Raw genomic sequence first — 25370 nt, forward strand, 5'->3', positions numbered from 1 at the left:
GTACTGTAGGCTGGCAGTTGGAGATGTACTGTAGGCTGCAGTTGGGGATGTAGGCTAGCAGTTGGAGGTGTACTGTAGACTGGCAGTTGGAGGTGTACTGTAGGTGGGCAGTTGGGGATGAATGGCTCATTTAGTGCTGCTCTTCATAGCACAGCAGTGGTGACCACCAGCCATGCGGGCCGGGGAGTGACGAGTAGCTCCCGGCCAGCATGCTAAAGCTGTGCTGGCCGGGAGCTACTCCAAAAGTGCAAAAGCATCGCCGCTGTGCGATGCTTTTGCACTTCTGGGGTGGGGGAGGAGGCCGGCACTGACATGCGGGGCGGGATAGCCCTGTGCTGGGCATCCGCCCGCATGTCTATGGACATGATCGTAGCCCTGCAAAATTTTGCAGGGCTACGATCAACTTGGAATGACCCCCTAAGTCTCTAGCTACCTTTTTGAGTATGAATAGTTAGATAAGTGCCTATTGTATATGAGTCTGTATACATTTACTGTTGTTTCTTTCGCAATGCGTCTGAATATGGTAGATCTGTTTAAACATGATTCAGTAATATATTCTCCTACATACTTGAAATGTAGTTGTAGTTGATGATGTGCTCATATTGCTTATTATACTAATGTATAACATGTGACTGACTGCTAGTGTGATTGCTGACTTTACTATATTCTGCCAGTTTTGTTCTATTATGATCCTCAATGCTGGTGCATGGGTCGGGTCGGATTGTATGTCACTTTAAAAAGCTTTAAGTGATTACAGTCACAAATTGTGTAGTACACTGTGGAAGTGTTGATTATTTATCATGTCTAAGAGCGGCAAAGGTGAGGAAGATACACTCACAGCAACACCAACACTCATATCATGTTTGTCTTGCAAAGCTGTGTTATCCTCTCAGGATTTGGGGGGTCATTCAGAGTTGATCGCACGTAGTAACTTTTTGCTGCTCGTGTGATCAACTAGACGCCGCCTTTGGGGGAGTGTATTTTAGCATAGCAGGGCTGCGATCGCTTGTGCAGCCCTGCTATACTATAAAAGTTTTGTGCAGAACAAGACTAGCCCTGCAATTACTTACCCTGTGCGATGGATCCAGTGATGAAAGTCCTGGAATTGACGTCAGACAACCGCCCTCCAAATGCCTGGACATGCCTGCGTTCGGATCTCCACGCCCGGAAAACGGTGAGTATCCGGCCCGGAACGCCTCCCCGCTGTCAATCTTCTTGACATCGTGCTAGCGATCACTTTCTTCTTTCTTCTGGTCGTTGCCCGGCGATGGCTGTCACTGGGCAATGACGCGCGTGTGCATTGCGGGTGCCGCGCTTGCGCATTTCCGACCCGTTCGCACCACAGCGATGAACCGCTGCGTGTGAATGGGTCGGAATGACCCCCTTGGTTCAGGATGGTTTGTGTGCAAATTGTTTTAGCTTTCACCAGGGGTTCTTGAAAAATACAAGACAGATTCAGGTGCAGGTTGATCCACTTGGGCTGTGTTTGCACAGACTTTATCCAGTATAGCTGAAAGAATAATTCCTCCAACTCCTGTACTGGGGATAGGCTACACGATTAACCCTTACATGCAGCTTCTCACTTGTGATGTATCACTTCCAGCAGCTGCCTCTCGAAAGAAACAGGCTGATAAGCCGGTGGTAAGTAAATCTTCATCCTCACAGGCTACACATGGGGGGTGATTCTGAGTTGTTCGCTCGCTAGCTGCTTTTAGCAGCATTGCACACGCTAAGCCGCCGCCTACTGGGAGTGTATCTTAGCATAGCAGAATTGCGAACGAAAGCTTCGCTAATTTTCTCGTAACGATTACCCCGCCGTTTCTGAGTAGCTCCAGACTTACTCAGCCATTGCGACCAGCTCAGTCCTTTTCGTTCCTGGTTTGATGTCACAAACACACCCAGCGTTTGCCCAACCACTCCCCCGTTTCTCCAGACACTCCCGCGTTTTGGAACTCGAACGCCTGCGTTTTTCCGCACACTCCCATAAAACGGCCAGTTTCCACCCAGAAACACCCACTTCCTGTCAATCACACTACGATCACCACAGCGATGAAAAAGCTTTGTTATGCCGTGAGTAAAATACCTAACTTTTGTGTAAAATAACTAAGCTCATGCGCTCTGCGAACCTTGCGCATGCGCAGTAAGCGACTAATCGCAGTATAGCGAAAATTGGCAACGAGCGAACAACTCGGAATGACCCCCATGGTTCAGACGAAGATTCATCGGAGGATGAAAGCTCAATTAATTCTACTTCGGCATACGAAGAGGAGGAGGAAGGTTTCAGCTCAGTGGATATAGCGGAGTTAATTAAACAATGAAAGCCATTCTATCCTTAGAGGATTCAGCAGAGCCTGTGTAAAAAACCAAGGCACCTGTGTTTAAATGTCCCAAAACAGTTAAGACTGAGTTTCCAGGGTCAGATCAGCTAACGGAAATCATGGAAGAGGCTTGGGCTACGCCTAACAAAAAGTTTAGAATTCCTAAGAAATGGAATTCCAATTATCCTCTTCCAGCTGGGGATTGTTTAAAAAGGGAGGTGGCTCCTAAAGTAGATACTCATGTGATTTGATTAGTGCGAAAATCTACATTACCTTTGCCTTCAACATCATTAAATGATGTCAAGGATAGGAGAGTGGATGGTTTTCTAAAAAACATTTTTCCCTGTCTGGGGCAGTCATAAGGCCAGCCATGGCTTCAGCTTGGATGGCAAAGGCAGTGGCTGCCTGGGCTGATGCATTGGAGGGGGATTTTTCAATAGCATCTAGAGAGCAAAAATCCCTTATAGCACATATAAAAAATAAAACAGGCTGCAATGTTCTTGGAAGAAGCAGCATCCAGGGCATCAGCTTCAACAATAGCTGCTCGTAGAGCAGTTTGGCTACGTACGTGGAAAGCGGATTCAGAATCTAATAAGGTTTTGGAATCTTTGCCCTTTTCTGGAGATATTCTTTTTGGTAAAGAATTGACAAATATTTTGGAGTCAGAAGCAGACTCCTAGAAAGTAAAGTTTCCTTCCACATACAATTTCAAACCTAAAGTTCTGGTTTTTCGGCCCTTTCGGTCTCAATGAAAAGCTAAAGGTAAAACTGATAGCAGGCAGTCCCAATACAACAAGTCTGGTAAGACTAAAAAGCATTGGGCTACCAGAGGACCAGTTGGTAAAACAAATAAGCCATCAGCCTGATGGTGTGGGCCTCCACCTGGGGGATCCCAGGGTGGGGGGCCGACTTCTTCAGTTTGCACAGATCTAACAGAAGTCTGCAAACGATGCCTGGGTGCAGGAAGCGGTATCTCTAGGTTATGCATTTGCCTTCAAGGAGCAGAATGCGGTCAAGATGCCGCCGGCCGGAATCTCGGCGGTCGAAATACCGACGCCGGAATCCCGACCGCCGGAATCCCGACCGCCACAATCCCGACCGCCACAATACCGACATATTCTCCCTCCGTGGGTGTCCATGACACCCATAGAGGGAGAATATAATAGTGTGCCGAGCGTAGCGAGGCACCGTGCCCGCAGCGTGGCGAGCGAAGCGAGCCCGCAAGGGGCTGCGTTCCGCTCGCCACCCCTGTCAGGGATTGTGTGGTCGGGATTCCGGCGTCGGTATTTCAACCGCCGGGATTCCGGCCGGCGGCATTTAGTACTGATCCCCAAGGAGCACCCTCCTCGAAGGTTTTTTTGTACCAGCCCATCTTGGGTAGAGACGAAGGCCAGGGCTTTGCAAGAGGCAGTTCAGAAATTGCTTCAGTCAGGAGTAGTCATTCCAGTTCCTCATGCACAACGAGGACAGGGGTTTGACTCCAACCTGTTTTTAGTTCAGAAGCCAAATGGGTCTTTTCGGCCTATTCTCAATCTCAAAGTATTGAACAAATACATTTGGGTACCTCGGTTTTACAGGGGATTATATGGTATCCCTGGATATACAGGATGCTTACCTACATGTTCCTATAGCACTGTTTTCTCAGGTTCGCTATCCTCCAACAGCATTTTTAGTTCCAGGCCCTACCTTTTGGGTCAGCCACAGCCCCCAGAGGATTTACCAAGATTATGGTGGTAATGGCAGCTTATCTCATCCAGCAGGGGATAAGAATTTTTCCATACCTCAATGATCTTTTAAACCTGGTACAGTCACAGGAATTGCTCCTATGTCACCTGCAACAGACAATAACGTGTCTGCAGAAGCACAGGTGGTTCATAAATTGGGCAAAATCGTCTCTGGTTCCGTCACAGCGGATGATTCACTTAGGGGCTGTACTGGATTCAAGTCTTCAGAGAGTAATGTTACCCCTGAACAAGATATCCAAGGTTCAGTTAAGAATTCAGGACTTGCTACACAGTCAAAAGGTATCTATTCACGCAGCAATGCGTGTGATGGGTTTGATGGTGTCAACATTCGACATAGTGGAGTATGCACAATTCCACTCGAGGCCTCTGCAGCGTCTGATTCTTGCCAAATGGAATGGGTTGCATCAGACGATAAAAACACAGACTATGGTTATGATAGAAGTAAGAAGGTCATTAGCCTGGTGGCTACAGACATCCTATCTGGAGAAGGGGAGACCCTTTTGGATATCAGATTGGGAAATTCTGACGACAGATGCCAGTCGCCAGGACTGGGGAGCAGTGTCAGTAGGGTTGTGGTTCCAGGGGCAATGGACCAAGGAAGAAGGTTGCCTACCAATAAATATATTGGAACTTCGGGCCATATACATGGCACTGATTCAGGCAAAGGACATTATTCGGGGAAAACCAGTCCAGATCTGCTCAGACAATGCGACGGCAGTAGCGTACCTCACCATCAGGGAGGAACTCGCAGCCGAATAGCGATGAAGGAGGTAAGTCACATACTAAAGTGGGCAGAACTTCATCATCCAGCCTTGTCCGCAGTGTTCGTTCCAGGAGTCCTAAACTGGGAAGCGGACTTTCTCAGTCGACACGCCATTCAGGCAAGTGAATGGGCTCTACACCCGGATGTCTTCCAGACTCTAGTAGACAAGTGGGGGTTGCCAGAGATAGATCTCATGGCGTCCTGTCTGAACAACAAAGTTCTCGCATACGGGTCTAGAACAAAGAATCCCAAAGCGATCTTTGTGGATGCCCTGTCGGTGAGATGGGGCTTTCATCTGGCTTATGTGTTTCCTCCAATCACCCAGGGTGGTGAGAAAGATAAAGCAAGGGAAATGTGCCGTGATACGAATAGCTCCGGCTTGGCCCAGAAGGCATTGGTACACAGATCTGCAGAGAATGTCGATGGATGCTCCACTTCTGCTCTCTCAACGTCTAGATCTACTGATGCAGGGTCCTTGTTATCACAGACATCTGGATCGACTGTTTTTGACGGCGTGGCTCTTGAAACCTCTATCCTGATGTCAAGAGGATTCTCACAACAGGTAATTCACACTATGCTCAGAGCAAGGAAACCTTCCTCAGCTCGCATTTATCACCGAATATGGCAAACCTATATTCATTGGTGCAGTGAACAGAAATGTACCCCAAGTATTTCAGAGTATCCAGGGTCTTAGCATTCATTCAGTCAGGAATGGATAAAGGTTTGACAGTGGCTTCCTTGAGAGTGCAAGTGTCAGCATTGACTGTATGGTTCCAAAAGAAAATGGCCAACTTACAGGATGTGCATACTGTTTTCCAGGGAATGCTGTGCATTCAACCTCATTTTGTTCCTCCTACAGTGCCTTGGGACTTAACTCTAGTCCTGAAAGCCCTTCAAGTTGCCCCATTTAAACCACTTAATAAGGTGGATCTTAAATGGTTGACAGCTTTCTACTGGCTATGGCGTCAGCTAGAAGAGTATCAGATTTAGGGGCATTATCATGTCGTTCCCCATTTCTGATTTTTTATCCAGATAAAGCAGTTCTCAGAACTACAGTAGATGTGGGTATCTTCTGAAGGTGGTGTCTAAATTTCACCTTAATTAAGAAATTGTAGTCCCGGCTTTCCAGGTACCGGGCCTTTCCGCGGGAGATGCATCGCTGGACGTGGTCCGTGCATTAAGGATCTACGTGGATCGTACCAGTGCCATTTAGAAAGACAGATTCTCTTTTTATTCTCTACGGATTTCACAAGAGAGGATGGTGTGCTGATAAGCAGACACTGGCAAGATGGCTTCGGATGACGATTTCAGAAGCATATTCTCAAGCTGATCTGCCTGTTCCGGCTAATGTCTCTGCTCATTCTACTCGTAAGGTAGGTCCATCATGGGCAGCACAACGTGGTGGTTCAACAGAACAGATATGTAAGGCAGCCACATAGTCTTCCATTAACACAATTCATTAGACATTATGCCATGGATACCTTTGCCTCTCATGAAACTGAATTCGGGCAAAGGATTCTCCTGTCCAATCAGGAGCGTCCCCACCACTAAATTGCTTTGGGAAATCCCATTGTTATCCTGTGGATAACCTGTGGACCCTGCCAGAGAAATATACGTTTTGGTAAGAACTTCCACAGGATCCACAGGGATCCCACCCTGACGCACCTGATTTGAGGATCCTTTTACTCACTAACCTCTTCCTTGTACGGAAGGGTGTGCATGTGTATTCTTATCTCCTGATTAGGGCTATCTATGATGCTCCTGCCTTAAGCTTTGGAATACAACTGATTAGCCTGAGCCAGGAGGCGGGGATATATGGACGGGCCCGTTGCATGCTGGGAGGCTGGAAAGCTTTGACCGATTGGTGCAAATCCGCTGTCGCTTCATCATATCCCATTGTTATCCTGTGGATCCTGTGGACTTAGGAGAAATACCATTATCAACGGTAAGTTCTTACCATAATGTATATTTTGATGCTTGTGTTCAATTACACATAAGGTTCAGTCAATCTTCAACTGCACAGATTCCCAGACATTTAGGTCAGGAAATCTTGGTTGTTTTAGCTTGCACCTCTATTGTGTGTGAGCTAAAACAAGTGATTGAGGTACTTGAATCTTCCCTTTAATTCTTTCCCCAAAATATTTTTTTTTCTTTAGGTTAATGGAGGAAAGTGAGCATTGAAAACTGCTACCATAATGCCCTCTATGACACAGGGTTCACAAGCTGATACAGCAACTACTAAGTGGATGCAGTCAGGATCCTGGAAGTCAGGATCCTGGAAGTCAGGATCCCAACAGTCAGAATACCACAGCAGAATCCAGATGGTTAGAATCCTGACGGATTCCGACAGTAAGTGTTGGGGTTAGGGTTAGGCACTAGTGGGAGGGTTAGTGTAAGGCTGTAGGTGCGGTTAGGCTGCAGGAGGGGACGGTAGGGATCGGAGTAGGGCTACAATAATTACTAGGATCCGTTGGGATTTTGAATGTCAGGAAGCGCTGTCAGAATCCTGATCATCAGGATTGTGACAACCGGGATTCCATACCAAACCCCTACTAAGATCAGAAGTGGACATCATATTTTTATCGCAAGCCAAAGTGTGCCACACACACCTTCTATGCCATCAGAACACTCCACATGCCCTTTTGTGCCATTAGCCTCCCTCATGTACACCTAATATGACATGAAACCACTCCATATGCCCATTACATGCCATCAGACTCTTCTACATCCACCTACAGATGGAGCCACGATTATCTTGACTTCCAGATGGTTTATTCATCTATTGTTCTCAGCTGCAATACAATAAGAGAGAACAATACAGCAGGGGATTAAGGGTGTCATTCCGAGTTGTTCGCTCGCAAGCTGCTTTTAGCAGCTTTGCACACGCTAAGCCGCCGCCTACTGGGAGTGAATCTTAGCTTATCAAAATTGCGAACGAAAGATTAGCAGAATTGCGAATAGACATTTCTTAGCAGTTTTTGAGTAGCTCCAGACTTACTCGGCATCTGCGATCAGTTCAGTCAGTTTCGTTCCTGGTTTGACGTCACAAACACACCCAGCATTCGCCCAGACACTCCTCCGTTTCTCCAGCCACTCCCGCGTTTTTCCCAGAAACGGCAGCGTTTTTTCACACACTCCCATAAAACGGCCAGTTTCCGCCCAGAAACACCCACTTCCTGTCAATCACATTACGATCACCAGAACGAAGAAAAAACCTCGTAATGCCGTGAGTAAAATACCTAACTGCATAGCAAATTTACTTGGCGCAGTCGCACTGCGGACATTGCGCATGCGCATTAGCGACTAATCGCTCCGTTGCGAGAAAAAAATAACGAGCGAACAACTCGGAATGACCCCCTAAGTCATTACAGCAGGGGATTAAGTCTGACTGCCCTGGCTCAATTAATCCTATTAAAGGCCAAGATAAAGGTGGCTCTATCTGTATATGCCCTCAGATATTCCCCATATGCCCTTTTTATTCCTTTAATATACCATCAGACAGCATTTGAATTCATTGAAAGACATTAATTATCTCCCCTGTACCTGTCCTTGTACTGGATCAAAAATTCATATAACTTCACAATTTCTTCTCTGCCATGAAGATAGTCGGCTTGTTCCTTCACATCCTCAACTTAAAAAGAGAATACAGTGGTTTAATGCTATTATGTTCTTGCTATCCTAATGGACTTGTAGGGTTTTCCCACATGAGATTTGTCCTATTGGCATAATTTACTAATTTATCCTGAATGGGTTTATTCAATAATGCAACATTACTACGATGGATTAGTAACAGTGTACGCACCATGGATATATTTGCAAAGTGAGTGACAGGTGGTCGGCATTTGGAGGAGGTGACTGGGGGCGGGGCTAGGAAAATGCAGTTGTGCGTAGGGATCGATTTCTGTGTATGACATGGTCAGCCACTGCAAATTCGTCTTAGGTGAGACAATTTAGGATTGCGCCCGATATGCACCCGATATTTCCGCTTTAGGGGTATATGCAATTGCCGGCGAATCGCCGCAATTTTTCCCCCGCTTTTTAGTTCGACACAATTCGACCGTCGAATTCCGGCAAGTGGGTGCCGGAATTCAACATATTCAATAAAAAACGAATTCGACAGTCCCGCTGTCGAAAAACGGCCGATTTGACGGATTTTGATTAGATTTTTAAAAAAAGGGAAAAAACTGTAAAAAACCCGGAAAAAAATTGCGTGGGGTCCCCCCTCCAAAGCATAACCAGCCTCGGGCTCTTCGAGCCGGTCCTGGTTCTAAAAATCCGGGGGGAAAACTGACAGGGGATCCCCCGTATTTTTAAAACCAGCACCGGGCTCTGCGCCTGGTGCTGGTGCAAAAAATACGGGGACAAAAAGAGTAGGGGTCCCCCGTATTTTTTACACCAGCATCGGGCTCCACTAGCTGGGTAGATAATGCCACAGCCGGGGGTCACTTTTATACAGTGCCCTGCGGTCGTGGCATTAAATACGCAACTAGTCACCCCTGGCCGGGGTACCCAGGAGGAGTGGGGACCCCTTCAATCAAGGGGTCCCCCCCTCCAGCCACCCAAAGGCCAGGGGTGAAGCCCGAGGCTGTCTCCCCCATCCAAGGGCTGCGGATGGGGGGCTGATAGCCTTTTGAAAAAATGAAAGAATATTGTTTTTTCCAGTAGTACTACAAGTCCCAGCAAGCCTCCCCCGCAAGCTGGTACTTGGAGAACCACAAGTACCAGCATGCGGGAGAAAAACGGGCCCGCTGGTACCTGTAGTTCTACTGGGAAAAAATACCCAAAGAAAAACAGGAGACACACACCGTGAAAGTAAAACTTTATTTCACACCTGCCGACACACACATACTTACCTATGTTGACCCGCCGACTGGCACGTCTCCAATGTCGCTGACGATCCGGGGTACCTGTGAATAAAATTATACTCACCTGATCCAGTGTCCAGATTATAATCCACGTACTTGGCAAAAAAAAAAAAAAACGAACACCCAGACCAGGCGGACCCTTTCCCCGAATGCAGAGACCCCCGTGACTCCTGTCACAGAAAGGTCTCTTCAGCCAATCAGGAAGCGCCACTTCGTGGCACTCACTTGATTGGCTCTGCGCGTCTATACTCAGACGCGCATTGCACAGCTCCCTCCATTACTTTCAATGGTGGGAACTTTGCGGTCAGCGGTGAGGTCACCCGCGGTCAGCCGCTGACCGCGGTAACCCCACCACTGACCGCAAAGTTCCCACCATTGAAACTAATGGAGGGAGCTGTGCGATGCGCTGTCTGCCAGCTCAGACGCGCATACAGCCAATCAGGAGAGTGCCACGAAGTGGCGCTTCCTGATTGGCTGAAGAGACCTTTCTGTGACAGGAGTCACGGGGGTCTCTGTATTCGGGGAAAGGGGTCCCATGTGTAAACATGGGACCCCTTTCAGTCCGCCTGGTCCCGGTGTTCGTTTGTTTTTTTTGCCAAGTACGTGGATTATAATCTGGACACTGGATCAGGTGAGTATAATTTTATTCACAGGTACCCCGGATCGTTGGCGACATTGGAGACGTGCCAGTCGGCGGGTCAACATAGGTAAGTATGTGTGTGTCGGCAGGTGTGAAATAAAGTTTTACTTTCACGGTGTGTGTCTCCTGTTTTTCTTTGGGTATTTTTTTCCCAGTAGAACTACAGGTACCAGCGGGTCCGTTTTTCTCCCGCATGCTGGTACTAGTGGTTCTCCAAGTACCAGCTTGCGGAGGAGGCTTGCTGAGACTTGTAGTACTACTGGAAAAAACAATATTCTTTCATTTTTAAATAGGAAAAAACCTTGGCGCACCAGGGGTAAAGAAGAGAATGCCAGGGGGGAGTGGTCAGACTGATTCTAAATTTATTTGTACATATAAAACATATTCATAAAATAATAAAATTTCATTTAAAGAAAATAGCACACTTTAGCTTAGCATAAACAAAATGAATGCAACAATGTGATAATGATCTATTGTTTTTCACAAATAGTCGTATCAATGTGCCAATACTCATAAATATAAATATAATTATAATTCAATGCTTGCTCCAAAAGGCATGAGAGAAAAAGTCCCGAGACCTGTTTATCCCATGTAGATAGTAATAAATGTCCTTTAGAATGGCAGTTTTTTATTTATTTATATGGGTCTTCCTATATACTTGTACTACCGTGTATCACCTCGTTCCAGCCGCTTAAGTTAAGTAGCTGATGGGTTTCTTATAAGGATCACGGTCTAATGTACCCTTTTCCACTGTGGCTGTTTATATTGTATTAGTGATTTTCAGGACTCTTCCTTTCTGTACAGCACACATATGCAAAATAGTGTTTATCCGGTAACAGTACCTGTAAACCGTGAGTGTACTGGGTCCTCCGTTCCCTCCTTTCCCACGGGTCCGTAACTGCAGGACCTCTAGTGGGACCGGACAGCCGATTCCCAGAGCTCCGATACAGCACGTATCGTCTGGCCCGCAAGCGTGGAACGCAGGCCAGTAACTTCCGGTTTCGCGGCTTCCGGGATTTACGTGTCGTCAGCAGATCAGTGGTGATTGGGGTTGAACTCCAGCTCCTGAAGTTGACATGCAGCAAAGGGATTGCTGCATGTCAACTTCAGGAGCTGGAGCTCAACCCCAATCACCACTGATCTGCTGACGACACGTAAATCCCGGAAGCCAGAAGCCGCGAAACCGGAAGCTACTGGCCTGCGTTCCACGCTTGCGGGCCAGACGATACGTGCTGTATCGGAGCTCTGGGAATCGGCTGTCCGGTCCCACTAGAGGTCCTGCAGTTACGGACCCGTGGGAAAGGAGGGAACGGAGGACCCAGTACACTCACGGTTTACAGGTACTGTTACCGGATAAACACTATTTTGCATATGTGTGCTGTACAGAAAGGAAGAGTCCTGAAAATCACTAATACAATATAAACAGCCACAGTGGAAAAGGGTACATTAGACTGTGATCCTTATAAGAAACCCATCAGCTACTTAACTTAAGCGGCTGGAACGAGGTGATACACGGTAGTACAAGTATATAGGAAGACCCATATAAATAAATAAAAAACTGCCATTCTAAAGGACATTTATTACTATCTACATGGGATAAACAGGTCTCGGGACTTTTTCTCTCATGCCTTTTGGAGCAAGCATTGAATTATAATTATATTTATATTTATGAGTATTGGCACATTGATACGACTATTTGTGAAAAACAATAGATCTTTATCACATTGTTGCATTCATTTTGTTTATGCTAAGCTAAAGTGTGCTATTTTCTTTAAATGAAATTTTATTATTTTATGAATATGTTTTATATGTACAAATAAATTTAGAATCAGTCTGACCACTCCCCCCTGGCATTCTCTTCTTTACCCCTGGTGCGCCAAGGTTTTTTCCTATTTATTCAGTCCACACTAGTAAGGGTACTAGTTTACCTATGGGCTGCACCATTCTCTACTAATCTAATTATACCCCATATCTTCCTTTTTCTCTGTTTTTTCTCTGTCTTTTCACACCATTATTTCTTCCTATCTTTTTCAAATTAACGTCCTTATAAACCTAAAGGGGTTGCGCAGATAGTATTTGTCCTTATAGATTCTTTCATTTTTTCAAAAGGCTATCAGCCCCCCATCCGCAGCCCTTGGATGGGGGGGACAGCCTCGGGCTTCACCCCTGGCCCTTGGGTGGCTGGAGGGGGGGACCCCTTGATTTAAGGGGTCCCCACTCCTCCAGGGTACCCCGGCCAGTGGTGACTAGTTGCGTATTTAATGCCACGGCCGCAGGGCGCTGTATAAAAGTGACCCCCGGCTGTGGCATTATCTACCCAGCTAGTGGAGCCCGATGCTGGTGTAAAAAATACGGGGGACCCCTACTCTTTTTGTCCCCCGTATTTTTTGCACCAGCACCAGGCGCAGAGCCCGGTGCTGGTTTTAAAAATACGGGGGATCCCCTGTAAGTTTTTTCCCCGGATTTTTGGAACCAGGACCGGCTCGAAGAGCCCGAGGCTGGTTATGCTTTGGAGGGGGGACCCCACGCATATTTTTTTTTCTGATTTTACCCCATTCCATTTAAGAAAATAAAATTAAAAAAAATTAATATTTTTAAAAATATAAAAATAATACTTGTGCCTCCTAAATAGACAAACCATGTACCTAATCCCTTCTAATATAAATAGATATGCCATTACCAATAAAAAAACACACAAAAAAAAACATGTTTTTACATTTTTTTATTAGATTCCGCCAGCAAAGTGTGGCGGATTGAAAATGACGAATTTACTGTCTAAAAGCACTGTTGTCGAATTTACAATCTTCAATTGAATATACTTTTGTCGAATTGCCGCATTTGTACCATTGCAGAAATGTCGAATTTGACAAATGTCGAATTTCAAAAAGTCGAATTTTGAAAGTCCGTTTATTTGACGAAAAGTACTGAATTGCATTGTCGAATTTTTTTTTTTGTCGAAAATGTCCCGTTTTTCGACATTTTTCGGGAATTCGACCGCAATTGCATATACCCCTTAGTATGTAAGTGGCAGTTGTAAGCCGCCGTATGCATGAAGATTTTAGCAAAGGACAGCTCTCCCTGTAAGAGCTGTCCTTTATGGCGTGGGGACAGTTCTGGGAGTACTTCTGCGCATGTATCATATGACACTTGCACCCCAGGGGACACTGGGAGGTATCCAGTTGGATCACTCTCCGTACAAAACACCTAAAAAAGAAGCCCATGGGCTTCTTTTGGGTAACACCATCCAAGCTCCTTAATGTAACACATCTCTGGAGCTTGGTGCATATCCAGCAAGCAGTCAAACCTACTGAAAAATGTTTGACCACAAAACGCTCTTTAACGCATCCTGCCCCAGCTGTCTGACTGCCCAGTAGACCTCAGTATGAGTTTGAAATTAATATCTAGGAAAATGATCCATTACTGAGACACTATTGGTAATATTAGTTTCTAAATACCACATAAACAGAACATTAGACAAAGTACCTTTAATGCTGGCATATACTACAGCATGTTTACACTTCCATCTGTATGACTGGACGGCCAGCAAAGAGAGGGACGAGAAGACAAGACCCCGTCCCAGCAAGGCCACTCTCCCTGGACCCTGTGGTGGAAAGAAAGCGCTGTTACTGCAATTTGTAGACCAGAATGGATTCTTCTGTTGTACAGCTACCACGACCCCATGACCATCACAACACGGCCTACTTGATACATATGTGTAGCACATAGGTCCTGGTGTAACATGCAATAAATGTGATATGGAGTGACAGCAAAGAACACAGGACTCTGGAATAAGGACTAGTATACAAACCACCGGGAACAGCCTATACACAACATGCACAACATAAACATCCATAGGACCAAATATTCCAATGTTTACACAGCTTTCTGTACGGTTCTCTGCAGCTTATAGCACCTGGACTTATCTGCCACTGCTTCCTATAATCTAGAGAGGGAGGGCATTTCTAAGGTAGGGAGATTGATGTAGATGGAGATCTCCTTTACGTAGGTTAGTGCTATAAAAATAGGATTTTAATTACCTACCGGTAAATCCTATTCTCATAGTCCGTAGAGGATGCTGGGGTCCACATTAGTACCATGGGGTATAGATGGGTCCCTTGGGAGCCATGGGCACTTTAAGAGTTTAATGGTGTGGGGCTGGCTCCTCCCTCTATGCCCCTCCTACCAGACTCAGTCTAGAAACTGTGCCCGAGGAGACGGACAAACTTTGAGAGAAGGAAATACACAGATAGTTGTGAGATTCGCACCAGCTCACACATAACAAGGTAAACCAAGCTAACCAGCTTCAAAAATTCAGCAACAGCTGAACAACAGTACTTAACCAAGTAACAAAGCAGTACTGAACCAAGTAACAAGGCAGTACTAAACCAAATAACTACTGCAGGAGAACGAAGCGCTGGGCGGACGCCCAGCATCCTCTACGGCAGTGTTTTTCAACCACCGTGCTGTGGCACACTAGTGTGCCCTGAGCAGTCTCCAGGTGTGCCGCCATAGAAGCACAGCCAGGCCCGTCAGTGTTTTGCCGCTACTGAGGCCCTGGAACGATCAATACTGGTGGGTTTAGTGGTTGCAGAGCCAGTTCTTATATTGGACCCGGGCAGTGTTGGGCTCTTCTGGCTTTCTCAGATGTGGCTTAGGCGTTACCTATGGAGAAGCTGCAACATGACATCATAGGACATGCAACTGCACCATGCATCACCATTATATTTGAATGTGCCTTGGCAATACTTAAATCTTGTTCAGTGTGCCGTGAGTTGTAAAGGGTTGAAAATGTCTGCTCGACGGACTACGAGAAAAGGATTTACCAGTAGGTAATTAAAATCCTATTTTCTCTTACGTCCTAGAGGATGCTGGTGTCCACATTAGTACCATGGGGATGTACCAAAGCTCCCAGTACGGGAGGGAAAGTGCTGAGGCTCCTGCAGATCTGATTGACCAAACTTTAGGTCCTCAGAGGCCAAAGTATCGAACTTGTAGAACTTAGCAAACGTGTTCGACCCTGACCAAGTAGCCGTTCGGCAAAGCTGTAATGCCAAGACACCCCGGACAGCCGCCCAGGAAGAACCCACCTTACGAGTAGCGTGGGCTTTAACAGATTTCGGACACGGCAATCCTGCCATAGAATACACATTGTGGATAGTGAATCTGATCCAGCGAGAAATCGTCTGCTTAGAAGCAGGACACCCAATCTTGTTGGGATCATAAAGGACAAACAGCGAGTCCGACTTTCTGTGACGAGAAGTTCTCTTCACATAAATCTTCAAAGCCCTCACAACCTCCAAGGACTTTGAGGTAATTGAGGAGTCAGTAGCCACTGGCACCACAATAGGTTGGAAACAAAAGAACTAGTGATACTGCACTCTCTTTGTGACAAAGGTATCCTACAGGGGATATGCAGCTGGGGGCATGGCTGTATTACATCAGCCCTCTTATGGTAACAAGGAAAATGAAAACTTGCTCCCTGCGCATTACCAAAATAGGATAAAATAGGAAGAAATAAGTAGACTTCATAGTAATGGTTTTCAAACAAAGGAATTTATTTCCTAATGTATATCAGAAATATTACAAAGTATTGTTAGCATATATCTAAGTGGATGATGGAAGCTATATCCATATAATATATATGTTTTAAATGTTTTAAAGTAAAATAGGTTTGTGCAAATTTTGTATAGCAAATGTGTATATTGCCTAGTACGGGTACACCTTGATGTTTTCGTCAGGATAGCCGATATACTGGTCTTCTCTCCTCTCTCCGTTATAAGAAGTTCATGCGTTCCATTCGTTAATCACTTCCGGATTTTTGCATTCCGGCTGTTCATTGTGGTTCTAATGGTAGTGTTTTCTTAACACATTAGCTGCTCTCCCTCTGTAATAAATGTTGATTCTATATACTAAAGCAATTAATATATTATATATATATTAAAATATAACTCTAAGGAATCCAATCAACAACAAGATGTCCTCTTCATTTCCAATTTTTAGAGCCAGAGCACCTTTTTAGAAAAAAGCATTAAGGAACACTGGCATATTTTAAAGTCCAATGAAATCCTCAAGAATGAATTACCAGCATTCCCATGCATTGTATATAGAAGAGCACCTACGATCAAAACAGAGAGAGAGGAGAGGAGACCAGTATATCGGCTATCCTGATGAAGCCATCAAGGCGAAACGCGTTGATTACCGATCGACTGGATTCCCTGACAGCAGCGCTAGACGTCTGCAGCGCGCTGTGAGGAAGTCTGCTGGCAGACATCTCCATCTCCCCTGATAAAGACTGACACCATTGGGAGACCATCTGGACATTTAAGACCCACCACGGAGGGGGACCCGCTATGGAGGAGGTAAGAAGCACACTCCTGCCTCACCCCTTACGGATCAGTTGGGACATTTAGGACCTGCCATGAAGGAGGACCCGCTACGGAGGAGGTAAGAATCTCACCCCTGCCTCACTCCATACGGATCAGCTGGGACTTTATCTCACGGGATTTAACCCATATGTCTCATTCATCCAGTCCTCTGTCGCATATGACTTTAATTTACCCAAGATGGGTCTCATTCATTCAGTTATTGCTGCTCCACAATTGTACTCACCCAGGACACAGTGTATTAATGGACGGACCCTTGTCACTTGGACTCTAGGACAGGGTGCATATATGAATTAACCCCTGCGTTTGGGGCATACCTAAACTGATCTTTTAGCCTATAAGAGGACTGAGATTGCAGTTTGAGTAAGACGCACATAGCGCTTCTTTCTGCACATTACATGTTTTTTATGTTGTGTTAGTCTTTGTGTGTTGTCTGTTCAGTGTACCGGAACTAGGCAATATACACATTTGCTATACAAAATTTGCACAAGCCTTTTTTCCTTTAAAACACTTAAAACATATATATTATATGGATATAGCTTCCATCATCCACTTAGATATATGCTAACAATACTTTGTAATATTTCTGATATACATTAGGAAATAAATTCCTTTGTTTGAAAACCATTACTATTAAGTCTACTTATTTCTTCCTATTTTATCCTATTTTGGTAATGCGTAGGGAGCAAGTTTCATTTTCTTTCTTACTACAGTAGGTTGGTTGATATGAAAGCCGACACAACCTTTGGAAGAAACTGCTGACGCGTCCTAAGCTCAGCTCTATCTTTATGGAAAATTAAGTAGGGGATTTTGCAGGACAAAGCCCACAATTCAGACACACATCTAGCAGATGCTAATGCCAACAGTGTGAGCGCCTTCCTAGTAAGAGACTTGACCTCAACCTCCTGTAAAGGCTCAAACCAATCCGATTGCAGGAACTGCAACACCACGTTAAAATCCCAAGGTGCCGTAGGAGGCACAAAGGGAGGCTGGATGTGCAGGACCCCTTTCAAGTAAGTCTGAACCTCAAGGAGGGAAGGCAATTGTTTCTGTAAGAAAATGGACAAGGCCGAAATCTGGACTTTTATGGAGTCCAAATGTAGGCCCACATCCACACCTGCCGGCAGGAAGAGGAGAAACTGCCCAAGTTGAAACTCCACCGTAGGAAACTTCTTGGATTCACACCAAGACACATACTTTGTCACTGACCTAGGTTGGGGGTGTTGTGAACTCGGGGGTTCTCCCGATGGTAGAGGAGAGGAACCACAGTTGGGTCAGAACAGGGATGGCTTAATATAGGTCTTCCTCATACAGGACTCTGACAGTAAAGCTTGGTGAAAATATTAAAGAACTTTATTGCAGGAAGAGAGCAACACAATATCACATGGCAGAGAAGGAACGTATGGGGAAATGTCAAGGCCTATAGGAGAACTTGTAAGCAATGCTAAGGATTCCAGGGAAAGAAGTACTTGTGAGTGTTGGTACAAGATAATAATGACTGAAGAACTTGTAAGTGATGTTTTTAAAGATACTGGTGATTTGAAGAACTGGTGAACGGTGGTTAAAGACTCTGACGATTTGAAACACTTGTGAGCGGTGGTTAAAGACACTGATGATTTGTATGACTTGAGAGCGGTGACTAAAGACACTGATGATTTATAAAACTTGAGAGCGGTGGTTAAAGACACTGATGATTTGTAGAACTTGAGAACGGTGGTTAAAGACACTGATGATTTGTATGACTTGAGAGCGGTGATTAAAGACACTGATGATTTGTAGAACTTGAGAGCGGTGGTTAAAGACACTGGCAACTTGCAAAACTTGGGAGCGATGGTTAAAGACACTGATGATTTGTAGAACTTGAGAACGGTGGTTAAAGACACTGATGATTTGTATGACTTGAGAGCGGTGATTAATGACACTGATGATTTGTAGAACTTGAGAGCGGTGATTAGAGACACTGATGATTTGTAGAACTTGAGAGCGGTGATTAAAGACACTGATGATTTGTAGAACTTGAGAGCGGTGATTAGAGACACTGCACACGCTGACTCCAAAAAGCACTGGTGACTGGATTGCAGAGAAACACACCAGCCGCAGTATACGCTGAACTGTGCAGCAACTGGCACCTGGAAGTGCCGGAGACACTGGGGTACGACTGCAGAGAGATACGTTGGGAACAAGAGCACTGGCATCCACATCAGGGGAAAAGCCGATACTCAGGCGCCGAGGCTCTGCCCGGCGTCTGACTTTGAATCTCGCGCCTCCGCTGGATTGGCGGAACAGTCTGATGACGTCACCTGCTCCCCGCCCACGTGATTCCGGGTGTCATGGCAATGCCCCTGCCCCGGGGAACCGGCGGGAGCCGCGCCGGCCAGACGCCGGAGCCCGTGGACCACCGAAGGCGGAGGCCGCAACACAGACCAGCAGGCACACAGGGGTAAGCGCGGTGAACGCCGCCTATGGCGTGTGACAGTACCCCCTCCTCCAGGAGTGGCCCCCGGACACTTTCCAGGTTTTGTTGGATGTCTGGAATGGAAAATCCGCACCAGTCGGGGAGCCATAACTTCAGTAGCCTTGACCCAGCTCCTCTCCTCGGGGCCAAAACCTTTCCACTCCACTAAATACTGTAGATTCTTGTGAAGATAACGAGAGTCAAGAATAGCTTTGATTTCAAAGTCCGTTCCAGCTTCAGACTCTGCAGAGGTTGGCTTTGGGGACTTTAAATGGAACCGGTTTAAAATAAGGGGGCGAAGGAGAGAAACATGAAAGGAGTTTGGTATCTGGAGGTGGGAAAGCAATCCCAATTTGCAGACAACCGGATTCAGGACTTGTAACACGGGGTAAGGACCAATAAACTTTGGGGCGAACTTCATAGTGGGCACCCTTAACCGGAGGTTGCGGGTGGAGAGCCATACCCTGTCACCAACCTTGTATTGGGGAGCTGCTCGTCGCTTCCTATCCGCAAAGAACTTATAGCGGCCGGAGACTCTCTTGAGATTAGCATGAACTCGACTCCAAATTTGACTGAAGTGCCGAAGAGTAGAGGCTGCAGCAGGAACATCCTCCGGAAGACAAATGGGTAATTCAGGAACTTGAGGATGGAACCCATAATTAATGAAAAATGGGGACTCACCAGTCGAAGAGTGGTACAGATGATTATGGGCAAACTCGGCCCATGGCAACAGTTCCACCCAATCATCTTGCGAGGGAGACAGATAAACACGGAGAAAAGTCTCTAAATCTTGATTGACGCGTTCAGTTTGCCCGTTGGTCTGTGGATGGTAAGCGGATGAAAACTTGAGTTTTATTTGTAAGGCCGTACAGAGAGCTCTCCAGAATCTTGCAGTGAATTGTACCCCCCGGTCAGAGACGATTTCCTGAGGTAAGCCGTGCAGGCGGAAATGTTCTCGGATGAATAACAAAGCCAACTTGGGAGCTGATGGTAACCCAGTCAAAGGTACAAAATGTGCCATCTTAGAGAAACGGTCGATAATTACCCAGACAGTATTGTGACCCTTGGAGAGAGGCAATTCAGTAACAAAGTCCATAGAGATATGGGTCCATGGCTTCTGAGGAATGGACAGTGGATGCAACAACCCTGCAGGAGGCAAATGAGGAATTTAGTGCTGAGCACACTGAGGACATGAGTTGACATAATCTTGAATATCCTTCTTCATAGTGTCCCACCAGTAAGACCTTCATAGAAACTCCCACATCTTTTGAACTCCAGGATGACCAGAAAACTTGGAAATATGAGCCCACTGCAACAAACTTGGTTGAAATTTAGCTGGCACAGACATTCTCCCAGGAGGAGGACCCAGAGCGGTGGGAGCCGCTGACATAGAAACTGGACTGAGAATCAAAGCCTTCTCAATGGAATTCTCCTCATCCGAAGCTGTTAAGGAACGGGATAAAGCATCAGCCTTGGTGTTAAAAGTCCCAGCCCGGTACTTAATGACAAACGAAAACCGAGTAAAGAAGAGCGCCCATCTAGCTTGACGGGGATTCAAGCACTGGGCCGTCTTGAGGTACAGCAAATTCTTATGATCAGTGAAAATTGTAATTAGGTGTTTAGCACCTTCCAAAAGATATCTCCATTCCTCCAAGGCAGATTTTATTGCCAAAAGTTCTTTGTCTCCAATGGTGTAATTCTGTTCCGCAGGAGAGAATTTGCGAGAATGGAAACCACATGGATGTAACTTCCCATCTGGAGCGTACTGCGAAAGCACGGCACCTATGCCTACCGTGGAAGCATCAACCTCCAAAAAGAATGGTTTTGAAAAATCTGGTTGCTGAAGTACTGGAGCGGACATAAAAGCTGCCTTTAACTCAGCGAACGTTGCTATAGCTTCGGAGGACCAATGACTTGGGTCAGAACCCTTCTTGGTTAGGGCAGTAATAGGTGCCACGATGGTAGAGAATCCCTTATGAATTTCCGGTAGTAATTTGCAAAGCCCAGAAATCGTTGTACCGCTTTCAAAGAAAGAGGCTGAGTCCAGTCCCGGATGGCAGTGAGTTTCTCTGGATCCATACGAAGCTCCGTGCCCGAAATGATGTAACCAAGAAATGGAATAGAAGAAACCTCAAAGGTACATTTGGAAATCTTGCCATAAAGATGATTCTCTCGTAATCGAAGAAGTACCTCTTTGACCTGTATTCTGTGCTCTGAGATTTTTAGAAAATATCAGGATGTCATCCAAATATACCACGACACTTAGGTATAGCATATCCCGAAATACTTCGTTAATGAATCCCTGGAAGATGGCAGGGGCGTTGCTGAGGCCAAACGGCATTACCAGGTACTCGTAATGCCCGTCCCTGGTATTGAAGGCCGTCTTCCATTCGTCTCCCTGTCGAATACGTATCAAATTATAAGCTCCCCTTAAATCAAGCTTGGTGAACACTCGGGCTCCGCGAACTCTATCAAAGAGCTCCGTAATGAGCGGCAAAGGATACTTATTCTTAATGGTGACATCATTAAGACCACGATAGTCTATACATGGTCTTAGCCCTCCGTCCTTCTTCTTCACAAAAAAGAAACCCGCCCCCGCCGGGGAGGTAGAGGGGCGGATGAATACTTTCTGCAGATTAGACTTGATATAGTCCAACATAGCTTGGGTCTCGGGTAATGATAAGGGATAAGTGCGACCCCGAGGTGGCATTTTCCCCGGAATGAGCTCAATGGGACAGTCCCAGGGTCTATGCGGTGGTAGCAGATCTGCCGCTTGCTCCGAGAACACGTCAGAAAACTCCCGATAGGCCTCCGGAATGAGCCCTTCATCTGACTTGGAAGATACACGGAGCGGATAGACAGGGGTGAGACAATTTGAATGACAAAAAGGACTCCAAGATGTTATTTGTGTCGAACTCCAGTCGACGTGAGGGTTGTGAAGTTTAAGCCAAGGGAGTCCAAGAACCAGATCGTGGGGCATCTCCGGAATCACTAGGAACTCCAAATGTTCTTGATGCAGAGCTCCCACTTGCAGTTTGATTGGTACTGTACAACTTGAAATCAGACCATTAGAAATTTGGGTACCATTGATAGCAGTCAACGTAATAGGTCGTTCGACCGACCGTAGCTGAAAACTCAGATTCTGAGCACAGGAAAGGGAAATAAAATTTCCTGCAGCCCCTGAGTCCAGCAGAGCCTTAACGGGTTTGGCTATTGACTCGGAGAACAGAGACACGGAGAGTAAACAGTCCACTGACGGAGAAGGTTTAGAAGAAACTCCTAGCTCGACTCCTCCGGAACAAGCTAGGACTGCCCATTTCCCGGACGAGACTTGCAAAACTTGAGAAAATGATCCGCGGCTCCACAGTAGAGGCAGAGTCTACCCTCACGACGACGCTGACGTTCTTCTGGGGACAGCCGAGATCGATTAATCTGCATGGGTTCATCAGGATTTGGAATAAACGTTTGTTCAGACGGAAAAGATCGGACCGTGGATCGATCTGATCGACTACGTTCGCCACCTCGTTCCTGCATGCGAATATCCACCTTTACACAGAGCGAGATCAACTGTTCTAAAGAATCCGGCGAATCTCTAGTGACCAACTCGTCCTTTAGACGATCGGAGAGCCCGTTCCAAAAGGCAGCCCGAAGGGCATCATTATTCCAACACAGTTCTGAGGCTATGGTCTGAAAATTAATCACATACTGTCCCACTGAACGAGAGCCTTGTCGGACACGAAGCAAGTCTGCAGAGGCAGCGGTCGTCCTGCCTGGCTCATCAAAGATCCTCCGGAATGACGCAATGAAATTGGTGTAACTAGAAACCAATGGATCAGATCGCTCCCATAACGGAGACACCCAATCCAACGCTGAACCCTCGAGCAAAGAAATAATGTATGCCACCTTGGACCGATCAGTAGGGAAGTTATGTGAAAGAAGTTCAAAATGTACCTCGCACTGATTGAGAAAACCATGGCAATTCTTAGGATTCCCATTATAGCGAGAAGGAGTAGGGAGCTGAAGGCGTGACCTGGTTCCAGAGGAGGACGGAACATTACTAGAAACAACCACTGGAGCAGGTACTGGAGCTGGGGCCGGTACTACTGCAGCCAGAGAAGTCTGAATTTGATCCAGCCGGCCAGACAATTCCTGAAGATAATGCATGCATGCTTCCTGAATTTGTACTCGAGAAATCAAGTCCTGGATGGTACTTGCCTCTGGGCTCCGATCCCCCGGGTCCATGAGGCCTGAGTATACTGTCACTGACCAAGGTTGGGGGTGTTGTGAACTCGGGGGTTCTCCCGATGGTAGAGGAGAGGAACCACAGTTGGATCGGAACAGGGATGGCTTGATATAGGTCTTCCTCATACAGGACTGACAGTAAAGCTTGGTGAAAATATTAAAGAACTTTAATGCAGGAAGAGAGCAACACAATGTCACATGGCAGAGAAGGAACGTATGGGGAAATGTCCAGGCCTATAGGAGAACTTGTAAGCAATGCTAAGGATTCCAGGGAAAGAAGTACTTGTGAGTGTTGGTACAAGATAATAATGACTGAAGAACTTGTAAGTGATGTTTTTAAAGATACTGGTGATTTGAAGAACTGGTGAACGGTGGTTAAAGACTCTGACGATTTGAAACACTTGTGAGCGGTGGTTAAAGACACTGATGATTTGTATGACTTGAGAGCGGTGACTAAAGACACTGATGATTTATAAAACTTGAGAGCGGTGGTTAAAGACACTGATGATTTGTAGAACTTGAGAACGGTGGTTAAAGACACTGATGATTTGTAGAACTTGAGAACGGTGGTTAAAGACACTGATGATTTGTATGACTTGAGAGCGGTGATTAAAGACACTGATGATTTGTAGAACTTGAGAGCGGTGGTTAAAGACACTGGCAAATTGCAAAACTTGGGAGCGGTGATTAAAGACACTGATGATTTGTAGAACTTGAGAGCGGTGATTAGAGACACTGATGATTTGTATAACTTGAGAGCGGTGGTTAAAGACACTGGCAACTTGCAAAACTTGGGAGCGGTGGTTAAAGACACTGATGATTTGTATGACTTGAGAGCGGTGATTAAAGACACTGATGATTTGTAGAACTTGAGAGCGGTGGTTAAAGACACTGGCAACTTGCAAAACTTGGGAGCGGTGGTTAAAGAAACTGATGATTTGTATGACTTGAGAGCGGTGATTAAAGACACTGATGATTTGTAGAACTTGAGAGCGGTGATTAGAGACACTGATGGTTTGTAGAACTTGAGAGTGGTGATTAAAGACACTGATGATTTGTAGAACTTGAGAGCGGTGATTAGAGACACTGCACACGCTGACTCCAAAAAGCACTGGTGACTGGATTGCAGAGAAACACACCAGCCGCAGTATACGCTGAACTGTGCAGCAACTGGCACCTGGAAGTGCCGTAGACACTGGGGTACGACTGCAGAGAGATACGTCGGGAACAAGAGCACTGGCATCCACGTCAGGGGAAAAGACGATACTCAGGCGCCGAGGCTCTGCCCGGCGTCTGACTTTGAATCTCGCGCCTCCGCTGGATTGGCAGAACAGTCTGATTACGTCACCTGCTCCCCGCCCATGTGATGTCGGGTGTCATGGCGGTGCCCCTGCCCCGGGGAACTGCCGGTAGCCGCGCCGGCCAGACGCCGGAGCCCGTGGACCACCGAAGGCGGAGGCCGCAACACAGACCAGCAGGCATGCAGGGGTAAGCGCGGTGAACGCCGCCTATGGCGTGTGACATACTTTTTCCAAATGCGATGGTAATGTTTAGACGTTACTCCCTTCCTAGCCTGGATCAGGGTAGGAATAACTTTGATCGGAATGCCTTTCCGAGCTAAGATCTGGCATTCAAACTCCATGCCGTCAAACATAGCCGTGGTAAGTCTTGATAAGTGAACGGCCCCTGTTGCAGAAGGTCCTCTCGAAGAGGAAGAGGTCTCGAATCTTCCAGCAGTAACTCCAGAAGATCCGCGTACCAAGCCCTTCTTGGCCAGTCCGGAGCAATGAGGATCGCCTGAACTCTTGTTCTTTTTACAAGTTTGAGAATCCTTGGGATGAGCGGAAGTGGAGGGAACACATACACAGACTGGAAGATCCACAAAGTCACCAGTGCGCCCACCGCCACTGCCTGTGGGTCTCTTGACCTGAAACAGTACCTGCAAAGCTTCTTGTTGAG

The 25370-nt window shown here is 46.3% G+C and overlaps 1 protein-coding gene across 4 annotated transcripts in view; it reads right to left on the reverse strand.

Annotated features, from left to right (window-relative positions):
- The window catches only part of RMDN1 (regulator of microtubule dynamics 1), a 233823-nt gene that overhangs the window by 37957 nt on the left and 170496 nt on the right, over positions 1–25370 (reverse strand). For all 4 annotated transcript variants that reach the window (XM_063924061.1, XM_063924063.1, XM_063924062.1 and 1 more), the window contains exons 3-4: positions 13815–13932; positions 8370–8457 (exon numbers count right to left, since the gene is read on the reverse strand). In XM_063924061.1, coding sequence (XP_063780131.1) covers positions 8370–8457; positions 13815–13932 — 206 coding nt within the window. The remainder of the gene's footprint in view (positions 1–8369; positions 8458–13814; positions 13933–25370) is intronic.

The sequence above is a fragment of the Pseudophryne corroboree genome, chromosome 5, assembly GCF_028390025.1.
Source record: "Pseudophryne corroboree isolate aPseCor3 chromosome 5, aPseCor3.hap2, whole genome shotgun sequence".
In the NCBI taxonomy this organism is placed as follows: Eukaryota; Metazoa; Chordata; class Amphibia; order Anura; family Myobatrachidae; genus Pseudophryne; species Pseudophryne corroboree.